Here is an 11,919-nt window from a genome sequence, read left to right as displayed (position 1 = left end):
CAGAGGGAGGAGCAGGCTCCATGCAGGGAGCCAGACGTGGGACTCCATCCAGGGTCTCCAGGATCACGCCCTGAGCTGCAGGCGGCGCTAAACCGCTGCGCCACCGGGGCTGCCCCTAAAAAAAAATTTAAAGACTTAATTTTTTTTTAAATGGCACCAGGTTATAAAGCAGCTTTATTTATTTGTTTGTTTGTTTATTTAAAGCAGCTTTATTTAAGACCATCTTTGTCAAAGTTTTAATCCTGGAACAAAGTTAAATGTACTTAAATGAGACTCAGGCTTTTTTTGGTAATAGCACAGAGTTTGTCCTATGGGTATTATTATTTTCAAGTTTTCTATATGACATTACTGAACAGAAAATTTAAGTATGTTACAACTCCTAGATTACTTTGAAATGCCTCATTCTATAAACAAATTTATTAGTAATTAATATATTATTGTCAATCAAGACTTAAAATTTTTTTTAAATTCACTGTAGTGAGTACTTAATTTTTGTTAAGTGGAAAGACTCAGTCCAGGTGTTGGAGATAGAAAGTTGAGTGTGACACAGTTCTTGCTCTCCAGGAGTGACCCTGTCCAGTGGGATGCTGTTTGTGATGGGTGTTGTGCTGGTGGTAGTGCTGCTCCTAGAGCACAGTGTGAGGGAGAATTGGGCCTGGGGTGCTAGGAAGGTTTTGCTCTTCTCAAATGCTAACCCTTAACAAATTTGTGTTCTCATGGGGAAGTGGAGGGATCAGTGCAGATAGGCTTTAGAATTATAATGTAATTGCAAGTTATGAATACCTGAATAGTGACCATCATTGAATTATTTTCATGGCTGGCTTTCCTTAACACCTCCCACAAGCAGCCAGGCTTTGACTAGACATCTCTTCTCAGACTTCCTTTCTTCCTTAATGGAATTGTGCTAGTCAGTTTCTTTTTATATTTATTTTAAATATTAATAGGTAGTATATTAACATGGTTCATAAATAAAAAAATATAAAAAGAGAGTAAATGTATACTCCACTGATACAAAATGTAAATCAAATGGCATGTTTTTCACTTTCACTCGTTCCAAGTGATCATTTTGGTTATTCTGTCTCCATGCTTCAACCCCTGCATATGTGGATAATCATTTTTATTTGATGATCTTCTATATATTTCCTTCTAAAAGCTTTTTTTGCAATTACAAGAAACATAAATACATATTCTTAGTTTCTCTCTTTATTATTTATTTATTTGTTTGTTTATTTATTTATTTTAGTTTCTCTCTTTAGTACACGAGTTAGGGTACTGTGTTTCATGCATATGGTCTAGCTCTTCTGTTCATTCGACAGCGTGTCTTGGTGATCTACATATTGCAGTGCATAGAGAGCAGAAGCTCCCAGGTTTTTTTGGTCCTTGGTATCCTCAGCGTTGCCTTAACTTTTTCACCATGCTCCAGGCCAAAAATACCTAAAAGTCATATTACTAAGTATTTAGGTCCAAATAACAAGCATTTATAGCCTAACAACTAATATATCTTTGAAAGAATAATATGTGTAAATTGAAAAAAATTTGATTTTATTCTTAAATAAGTACAGTTACTTATTAAGGAAATGTGTACACTGTTGAGCACTGAATAACATCTTAAGCTTTGGGATGAGATTAGACACCACCATCTTCATTTTCTGCTCTGCGTTCCTCCTGATTTATGATTTATACCAGCCTCAATGGGAATATACAGAAATTATTAAGCAGATTTTGAGATACAGTCTCTTTCCAAATTTGGTTGGGTTTGCCCAAGAAATGACCTGAATAAACTGTATCGTATTGAAATAGCTTTCAAGTTAAGGAATTCATATATCAATAAAAGAGAGGGGAAAAGCCAGACAGACATAGTGAATATTTAGAGCTTGAGTCATGCCACTTTGAACCAGGAGACAGGTAATCGACCACTTCTGGCAGCTGGTAAGGTGGTCTTGTTTAGAGTCCTTTGGTAACAAGGTTGTTCACCATGAAGATAATAGTTTAACTTACTCAGGCCACCAGCTTCCTCCTAGAACATTTAGTTGTAGCTCCTCTACTATCCAGTTGATGCTGCTCCATAAGCACCTTCCCTCTTCCCTGTCCTTCCTCTCTTTTCCCTCTTCCTGCTCTTTTTCCTTCCTTCTCACCCTTCTCTTATCCCTTGCTCTTCTTCCACCTTTCCCCCATTAGCCAGCTCTTCTCCGAGGGGCAGTGCTATAGACCTATCCTCTTACCTGTAATTTTGAAAGACGGTGAAAACAAAGGCAGCTAGGAGATTAAACAATCAGAAACTGTTAGTCTCGTGATAGAACATTGAAAATGGAGTTAGGTATCAGTGTTTGGAAATTGATGTTCAAATAATAGCGGAAATAATAATCGTATCTTCAGTAAACATGTTTTATATTTGATGGTGTAGTTTTAAACACATTATTTCACTTAACCTTCCTATAAGCCCGTGAGATAGGTATTACCATCTCAGTTTTGTAGGGGAAAACGTGAAAGAATGGGAAAAGACACCTGATATTTTTGAGCTCCCTTCATGTGTCAAATACCTAGGAACTTTCATTTTAGTGACTTGCCTAAGATATCATCGTTAGTAAGAGGTAGAGAATACATATGACCCTGGGTCATTTAATGAACTTGATGTGTGCAATGCATGTACTGAACACTAGGTGAATAAATGAAACTTAGACTTCTAAAGGCTACTTGGTGCCATAAACTCACCTGAACATTTTCTTTTTTTTTCTTTGCCAGCATCTGCCACAAGCCTAAGTGGGTCTGACAGTGAGACTGAGGGAAAGCAACACAGCTCTGACTCTTTCGACGATGCGTTCAAAGCAGACTCCCTTGTGGAAGGAACTTCTTCTCGCTATTCCATGTATAATAGTGTCTCCCAGAAGCTTATGGTATGTCAGTGCTTGGATTGGGTTTCTAAAGCTCCACCAGAGGAGTAAGAGAAGGGAAATTGTATTGGTGTGAAAAGAAGAAAAGCTAGGGCATGAGTTTTTCCTCTGGTTTCTAGCTACTGAAATTTAGTAGAGAGTGTGACCCTCTTCTTAATAGAAGTATGTGTCACTTTTGAATTATCCATGGGAAGTGTCTGTGCAGGCCTGCTTCTCCTGTCCTTTTCAGAGCTGGATCACACTTAGTCTCCTTAGTAATGAAAGCTCATCATGAGTACATGTGAATGTACTTCCTACACATGGATGTGTGTGGTTGGGTAAAGAGGCTTCCTGCTGTGAGTTTTTGCTCTAGTGAGTGATCTCAAAAGAAGTGACTAAAATCCTGCTCACTCTCAGGTGCCTAAGATAAATTGGAGTAGTATGATTTTTTATATTACTTCAGAAAGAAGGTCTAGTTCTCCTTCCCAGTTTCCATACCCCATTGATATACTAGAAGAAGGAAAGTGACTAGGGAGACCTGCTTGCCTTCTTTATCATATGTTAGTGCATGTGCACAAAGCTTAAGGAAATTCAAGTTTGCTTTCTGGCTAGCTTTAATATTACAGCTGACTCCTCCATTTTCTTCTGGACTCATTTAGGAATGAGAATTGCCACTTCTGAACTCATAGTCAGGATTCTAGTTTGGGGACACAGACTTTGGGGTAGTGGACAATGGGGAGGTTTGTGACCCAGTTGGCCATTTTTTCCCCAAAGATTGATTTATTTATTTGAGAGAGAGTGAGAGAGTGCATGTGAGCATGTGAGAGAGGCGCGGGGCAGAGGGAAGGGGGAGAGAGGGTATCCCTTCAATCAGCCTTTTTGACTGGGGAGAGATTTGTGGGTACTATAGGAATTCTGTCCAGCTCTTGAGTTGGTAATGCCCCTTCCAAAAGGAGTATAGACCCTCAAGGAGGGATTATGTTTTTTTTTTTTAGGATTGGAGTTCTTTTATTAGATAAGGGTTCTTGGGCTTTGGGAATTTGGGTCTCTGATTTTGGGGGTATATAATGGGCCTAGTGACTCTAGAGTTTATTGTGAGCTTACAGACAGTTGTGTCATTAAAAAAAATGTTCTGGGGCACCTGGGTGGCTCAATCAATTAAGCATCTGACTCAGTTTCGGCGCAGGTCATGATTGTAGGGCCATGAGATTGAGCCCTCTTTTGGGCTCTGCCCTGGGTGTGGAGTCTGCTTGGGATTCTTTCTCTCTGCTTGGGATTCTCTCTCTCTTTTTCCTTCAGCCCCTACTTCCACCTCTCTAAAAAAAAAAAAAAAAAAAAAAAAAAAGGTTCCTGTCCAGTATCTTATAGTACCTACAGATCCATACCTCAGTTTTACATAAAGTGAGTTTTCAATTAGTATCTTGATTAAGTGGGCTCCTCCAGGCTCTCGTTGTCTTTATCTAGTAAGGCTATTTGAGTGGCTGAGGGTAAGGTAGAGTTGCTGCTTGAAACAGTTCCATTTGTAAATTATCTTCTCTTTACCAATTCAACTCTGGCTCTGCTTTTCACTTAATCAGACAAATTAGCTGGAAGGGTAGTTGTGTGAATGTCCAGTGAGATTAAGTGTTCTTGGTGCTTTTAATTACAGCTATGAGGTCTCTTCTCATTTATCCAACTTTTGGTTGCCCTAGACTCTCACCTCCGGAGTAGACAGCCACTGGGCCCATGGTTAAACTGCAGTGACTTATTTATGCTTATTTTCTTCATTAGGTTACAAGGAAAACTTTAGGCTTTCCTCATCTATGTTTCTCGGAGTTTAGCATAATGTCTGACATGTGATAGGGGCTGTTTGTTTATATAAGTGCTCCATTATTATCTGTTTATTTGTGTAAATGCTCTATTTTGTCTCTTTTTCAGGCCAAGATGGGCTTCAAGGAAGGCGAAGGATTGGGGAAATACAGCCAGGGTCGGAAGGACATCGTTGAAGCCTCTAATCAGAAAGGTCGAAGAGGCTTGGGTCTGACACTGCAAGGCTTTGATCAAGAGCTAAATGTAGACTGGCGAGATGAGCCAGAGGTAACTGATGAGGGGAGGAGGAGATGGGAAAGCCAACTTGTGTTTTTGTTTGCATGACTTTATGTAGCCATGTTAACAAACTAGAAGTCTCCAGAGGCAGTGGGATTTGGAACTGGGTTTTTAACATGGACGATATTAGGGATGTCCAGAATGGAAACAGAAGAGAGATACTGAGGGAGACTTGCTAGGGTGTGGATCTGTTAAAGACCAGCGGGTAGAAGATGCTGGAAGGCAGTTTGGCTCCACAAAGAACTTTAATAAATAGATACACCTTTCCACTAGTGGCTAGGGTACTTCACGAGGTAATGTGTTCCCTCTGCTGAAAGGATTCAAAGGAGTTGAATGAGAACCCACTCTCCCACTAGGTGACTGACTGCATTAGGTGCCCTCAAAGGTTCTGCACTTCTATGGGTTTCTGATATCAGCTCTATGTAGATGTTTGTTTATACTGTAGAGCTTTCCTCTTGTGGCTTTAGTCTGCTTATCTGCTTGGGTACCACTGTGTTTTAACCCTAGCTGTCAAAAGAGACACACACCCTTTTTCATGGCACAGGTGATGTTGAGATTTTGTATTTATTCATTTATTTATCTCCTATGTTATTTTACAGAGAATTTGAAGTAGATACAATAAAATAGCTAAAACTAATGATGAAATACTACCATTATAGAATTGAAACTAGAGAAAATAGAACACAAATGTCCTAGTCTTCTATATAAGCTGATGTAGTTGAACTTCACATGTGGCTGTGAACTCTGGAGAATTGATATTTTATTTGTCTCTCTGATGTTCCAGTTCAGGAAAGAACTTCCATGAATTGCACATGATAAAAACCTAATAAGGCTTCAGAGTAAGATACTGACAAGCTAGGAGCTAATGGCTTCTGGGGCTAGGCCTGCTGTGTTGGCTTGTAGTGTGAGGAGATGAGACCAGCAGAATAGCAGATGAGAAAGTGCAGGATAGGGTAAATATTTGTAATTGGGTACTAGATGTAGGGTTTTACCTCAGTGAAATTCTTGGTGCTTTCTGTGTCCTCATTTGTATGAAAACCAGTAAATAGTCCTGATACTCATAGTGAGGCAGAATTAGAACTAAGCTAAACTCAGAATCTTAAATTTGCCCATAAAATCTCTGTTTTTAATGGAGACAGGCTATTGAAATTCCTTTTTGAGGCAAGGCTGTCCTAATTATCGTTTACCATGATTCAGTTTTTCTTATACAAAAGATGCCCTATTTATTGGTTTACCTATTAGTTGGTATCCACTTCTTTAAGGTAGATGAGTCTGGGTTGCCTCAGGTGACTGTCCAATCCCGCAGTCACTGTAGAGGAAGTGCCTGGTGGCTACTGCAACCCAGGAATAGAGAGTGCAAGGTTTGACCCTTCAGACAAAGTCCAACAAAGTCCACTTTGCAGTCCATTTCTGCTCTTAATTTCACATTTCTAGAGATGGGAGATTGAGTCTGCTTATTCTCTCCAAAAGGGACACGTTCAATGTATATGAGCTTTCTTTCCCATAGAGTTTATAACTTATAACCATTTATAAATGGTTAAAGGTGATAGATTTGACTGGGGTGGGGGCGTAATTCACTGCCAGATTCATTGAAAAAAGGGCTTCAGTAAATTTAAACTTTTTTCTGTTGTTGATGGTTGGCTTGCCCTTAGGACCTTCCATTGTGTTACCATTTTATGCCTTTCAGAGCATGTAATACTACCTTTAATTACATTGCTTCAGTTTGCAGTGGTGAATCTCCACACTTGCTTAGGAGGCAGTGTGTAGAGTACCCTGCAGGTTAGCCACCTGTCTAGGTTCTATAATCCACGTCTCTAGCCCAGTGGACATAGTTCTGGCTGCATATTAGAATCATCTGGGGTCTTCTAAAAATGTGATTATACCCAGTTTCTGCCTCAGACTGACAGATTCATATACTTTAAGGGTGGGGCCTTGTTATCAGTACTTTTTAAAAGGACTGCAGAGGGTGTTTGGCTGGCTGAGTTGGTGATGCATGCACTTCTTGCTCTCAGGGTTGTGAATTCAAGCCCCATGTTGGGTATAGAGATTACTTAAAAACAAATAAAATCTTAGGGAAAACAAAGGACTCTAGATATTTCTAATGTATAATGTAATTCAAAAATTAAGAGAAAGCACAGTTGAGATGCCAGTTTCTGCTCTGGGAATGAATAGGCAAGAAATCTTTGTGAATAACACTTGGAAAGGCATCAGGAGGTGAGAGCCATTAACATTGGGTCTTCCTGGTATAGTTACTTTTTCATAGACTTACTTACTATATGTACTTCTCTGTGTCTCCAGTGCTCTGATTGTAGGCCCGTTGGGTCCAGAACCAAGTCTTTTTTACTGCATTCTGAGTACTTAGCCCATAGTACGTATTTATGAAATAACATTGGAACAAATGAAAGAAACTTTGAAGGTTTGGGAAGTTTCTAAAGATTCATACTAGAATTGTACCTGGCCTTCAAAAGTTAACCTTCAGCATCCTGGCTCTCAGTTCTCATGTCTGACCACAACATTTGGCTTCAGCTTCCTGGGGCCTTCCCAGTATATCTGAGTCCTTTTTGATTGTTTTGGGGAAGCCCTTCCAAGTTGGGGCATAGCCCTGAGGAGCCATCTTCCCTGACTTACTTGCCTCTTTTTTATTTGTAGCCCAGTGCCTGTGAACAGGTATCATGGTTTCCAGAATGTACCACCGAAATTCCTGACACTCAGGAAATGAGCGATTGGATGGTTATGGGAAAGGTAGGATTTCAGGAAAGTGTACCCTGAATTTTTGGCACTTACCTCCTGACTTTTCTTCTTGAGTCCAGTGTGTATGTATGTATACTCAGTGTAAGAAAATTGTGAATCTGACCATTCTGGCAAGAATAAAGTTTTTTCTATTTCTTTTTTTTTTTTTTTTAAGATTTATTTATTCATTCAGAGAGAGTGAAGAGAGAGGCAGAGACACAGGCAGAGGGAGAGGCAGGCTCCCTGCAGGAAGCCTGATGTGGGACTCGATCTTGGGTCTCCAGGATCACACCCCGGGCTGCAGGTGGCGCTAAACCACTGCTCCACCAGGGCTGCCCAAATAAAGTTTTTTCAAGATAGTGTGTCGAGGGCTTTACAGCTATGCCCCTGGGAGATGTGACAGGATTTTTTTCTCCTAGTCATTTACCTTGCAAGGCAGCACAAAATGCATAACTTTGGTCTTCATGGATGCTTTTTAGAGTAGCTTTTTACACGTTTGTATGTATTCTGTCATTCATTGCTGGGCACTGTTCCAGGTAGATGAAAAGATGCTGTCTCTGTCCTCAGAAAATAATGAGGGAGTTGTTACAGAGAGAATTTGTTTAATCTCCTTCTGGAAAACTGTAAGAATTTAGTACATAGCTACCAAATCAGTATGGTCTGGAGAGCAGTTCGCAAAGTGTAGGGCCCCCTGGGGATCTCCAAGACCCTTTCAGGGGCTCTATAGGGTGCAAGTTATTTTCATAATGGTACTGGAAAGTTGCTTTTTTCACTCATTCTCTCACAAGTGTCCAGTGGAGTCTTCCAGAGGCTTTATCACAACCATGAATGCAAATGCAGAGAGGAGACTAGCCATCTTACATTAAGCTAGATAGTAGAGGTTTGTAAAAATGAAAAATAATGCCACTCTTCTCAGTAAAAGTTTTTTTGGGAAATAGTTATTTTTCATAAAAATATGTTATCTATGTTAATGTGTTGTTCTTTCACACTGAATAAATTAAAATTGTCTCGGTTTCTAATAATAAAGTTGGTATGTGTATATCCTCCACACAAACAAAAGCTCTTTGGGATCTTCAGTGATTTTTGAATTGTGTAAAACCTGAGAACACCCAAGTTTGAGCATCGTTGGTTTAAAGATGGCCTCACTCAACCATCTGGTTGGATATGACACCCCTGTGAGGGTTGCTTGAGCCCTTATTTTCTCTGATGTTACCAGGACAGTGTCTGGTGTCCGACGTTTGTCCCCTTTACAGGTCAAGAAGCTTCCTGGTTGAAGGACAGGGTTCTGTCATTTAAGGCATCCCCATCCTTTTGCCTCCATGCTCTGGGGACTGACAGCTTGAATGTTTCCTTCCTGTTTGCTTTTCTCAGCCTCAGCATTCACGAGTCTTATATCCATATGGTGCTCTAGTCAGAGCACCCAGGAGGCTGCTTCATCTCACAGCCATCTGGAGTATAGCCAGAGGGAGTTAGGATTTTCCCTTTCCTGCCCCTCAGGGATTGATATTCTTGGCAGAGACTCAAGCCCCTTCTTGCTCTACTCACTTGGAACCCTTGTTTCTCCATTCATTCCCCCAAATGCAGTCATACGTGATCAATATTGGTTGTTTTCTTCTTTCTGTAGAGAAAGATGGTTATTGAAGACGAGACAGAGTTTTGTGGGGAAGAGCTGCTTCACAGTGTGTTGCAGTGTAAGGTAAGGCCTGTGGCGAGAGCTGGGCTGGAAAACCTGGTGTGAGCGCATGTGCTGGGCTCTTCCAGTCTTTTGAATTGATTGTGAGGGAGAGCTCAAATTTAGCTAAGATTTTTCCTGGAGATTGGATGTTTGGCTTGCTACATTTCTCCAAAGGTATCCTTCTTTCTGGGGCCTTGTAGTGTTGCACTGTCCCTGTGGCCAGTAGCCAGGAAAGGCTCCACTTAACCTCATTGGGTTGGTTCATTATAGTCCTGAGGGGGCCTGGCATAGTGAAAGGTTTGGATTATTCTTTAGTGTCAGATAGACCTGAATTCACATCTTAATTTTTTAACTTTCTTGCTGTGTGACCCTGGGCCAGTTGATCTAGCTGCTCTGAGTTTGTGTTGCCTCATCTATAAAATGGGAAAAAAATACTTCCCAGGATTGTTGTGAGAATTAAATGGGATAGTCAGCGTGAAGCTCCTACTACTTGGACAAATGTTAATCTCTCCTTGATAGCTTTTGGCATGACTTTGTATCAGGAAGTACACATTGCCCAGGGCAGAATGAGCCAGGGAAACTCTGAGGAAGAAATGGGTTGGAGAAGAAACAAGGCCTAAGACCAGCCTCACCAAACTTATTTTTTTGTAGGCAGAGGGTTGGGAATAGCCTTAAGGTGCCTAGAACTCATGTAAAATGAGGCTTTTTTTTTTTCCTCAGGGAGAAAATTGGAGAAGGGAATAGGGTCCCTGCTGTGTGGGTAGGTGCCATCACAAAACACCGGTCTTGGTTTGTTTTGTCCTCTGAGGAAGCTTTAATATCAGAATTCTGGTCCCTAGGCAAGTTGATGATGGCGTGGAGAAACAGATTTGCTCTGAGGACTTGTGATGCCAACAGGTGGTTTGTGCCTACCCACAGGTGCCATTTATTAACCACTTACTGTACAGGATCTAATTACATTTTATTTGTTTTTTTTTTAACCACTTTACAGGTGAAGTGGTTGAGAGTCAGAGTGTTGAGCAATTTGTCTAGGGTCACACAACTGGTCATTACAGAGCTGGGATGCAGCAGTATAGTAGCTCTTTCGAGGGCTGAATTGCACTCCTCAAGCTCTTAAGCCCCCTGTCCCATCCTGGAGGGTGGTGCTTATCTTGAGGTTCTGATTCTCTCTGGGCAGAGTGTGTTTGATGTCCTGGATGGAGAGGAGATGCGGCGAGCTCGGACCCGGGCCAATCCCTACGAGATGATCCGAGGAGTGTTCTTCCTAAACAGGTTTGCTGACATTCCCTACCTGTCCTCTCCCCTGACATGCACTGTTCCATTTCTTTGTCTGAGCCTCAGCTTTCCATACATCTAGTATACTGAGTTGCGCTTTTCTGTCTTTATTGCAGGGCAGCAATGAAGATGGCTAACATGGATTTTGTGTTTGATCACATGTTTACAAATCCACGGGACTCTTGTGGGGTGAGAACAAGATTCTTTGTCTGAATTCATAGCCCTAAATGGCTTTAAGCTTCAGTGGCCCAGAAATTGCCATTTGTGTGATGCTAGTAGAGTATTCCTGCTCTGTGACAGAGATTTTGCTTTGAGCTCCTCAAATTAGGTCCCATGGTGCTTCCTATGGTCCCAGGGATGGTCCAGTAAGCAGTTGTCTCGAGGGCTTCAGGCCCAGAGCTCTAGCCTCCAGCTTTGCAGATCCTGCTGCTTGCCCCAGGTGGAGGAGAGCAGGGCTTGCAACAGTGGCAAAGGGACATTTCTGGGCAAAATCAGCTGTTGTGACATCTATAAGTGTAGGGAACAGAGAGGGGAGTGTATGAGATAGAGCTTGGGCCCTCCTGCTCCACTTAACATGTATTTATCCAGCTCCCACTTTGTGCCAGGCACTAGGAATATAATTTTGAATGAGATAGATGTGATCTCTTCCCTCATGGCACTTAGGTTCTGGACGTTTTGGTGAGTTCAAGAACTGGTAAGGGTGAAAGGTGAGGATGTTTGTAAAGCCCTTCTGTAGAGGCCAGTTGTTGCCAGGGTGAGTATGTAGTCCTTACAATGAGCTTGTTTTTCAAATTCAAATTTGTGACATCATCTGATTGGGGTGCCCTTTGTGGTATGAGAAGGGAGTGCTTGGGGGAAATGTGAGTATTGAATGAAATGTAGGCATCTGGATCCTTTCACTGGTGTATTTAAAATCAGTATCGTGTCTGAAAATATAGGCTGTGGTGTTCAGTGAGGGATTGTGAGGCAGGAAGTACAGCACTTATATTGTAGGTGGTGTCACTTAAGTTCTTCCCTTCTTTGGGCCTCAATTGCCTCATCCCTGAAATTAGCCCTACTAACCTGTCAGAGGATTGGGGTGGGACCAGAGGCCCTTAAGATCTGTTCCAGTTCTAAGACCTGTGATTTCAGATGTGGCCACTTTCCCTTTCTGCCTTTCTGAATCAGCTTTGTGTGGGATCATAATTATTAGATTTTGCCCCTTCTCAAGAAGTGGTAGAGCAAAATGATTTTCTACTCTGTTACCTCTCGTTTCTCTGAACACAGACACACCATAATGATAGA

General features: G+C 41.4%; 1 protein-coding gene across 2 annotated transcripts in view; it reads left to right on the top strand.

Annotated features, from left to right (window-relative positions):
• CMTR1 (cap methyltransferase 1) overlaps nucleotides 1–11,919 on the top strand; it is a 50,290-nt gene that overhangs the window by 9,288 nt on the left and 29,083 nt on the right. For both annotated transcript variants that reach the window (XM_077904186.1, XM_077904185.1), the window contains exons 3-8: nucleotides 2,743–2,894; nucleotides 4,788–4,946; nucleotides 7,605–7,697; nucleotides 9,310–9,381; nucleotides 10,538–10,632; nucleotides 10,752–10,824. In XM_077904186.1, coding sequence (XP_077760312.1) covers nucleotides 2,743–2,894; nucleotides 4,788–4,946; nucleotides 7,605–7,697; nucleotides 9,310–9,381; nucleotides 10,538–10,632; nucleotides 10,752–10,824 — 644 coding nt within the window. The remainder of the gene's footprint in view (nucleotides 1–2,742; nucleotides 2,895–4,787; nucleotides 4,947–7,604; nucleotides 7,698–9,309; nucleotides 9,382–10,537; nucleotides 10,633–10,751; nucleotides 10,825–11,919) is intronic.

Source organism: Canis aureus, chromosome 7, assembly GCF_053574225.1.
Source record: "Canis aureus isolate CA01 chromosome 7, VMU_Caureus_v.1.0, whole genome shotgun sequence".
NCBI lineage: Eukaryota > Metazoa > Chordata > Mammalia > Carnivora > Canidae > Canis > Canis aureus.
Note: the sequence above shows the minus strand (reverse complement) of the source record. Positions and strands in the feature narration are given on the sequence as shown.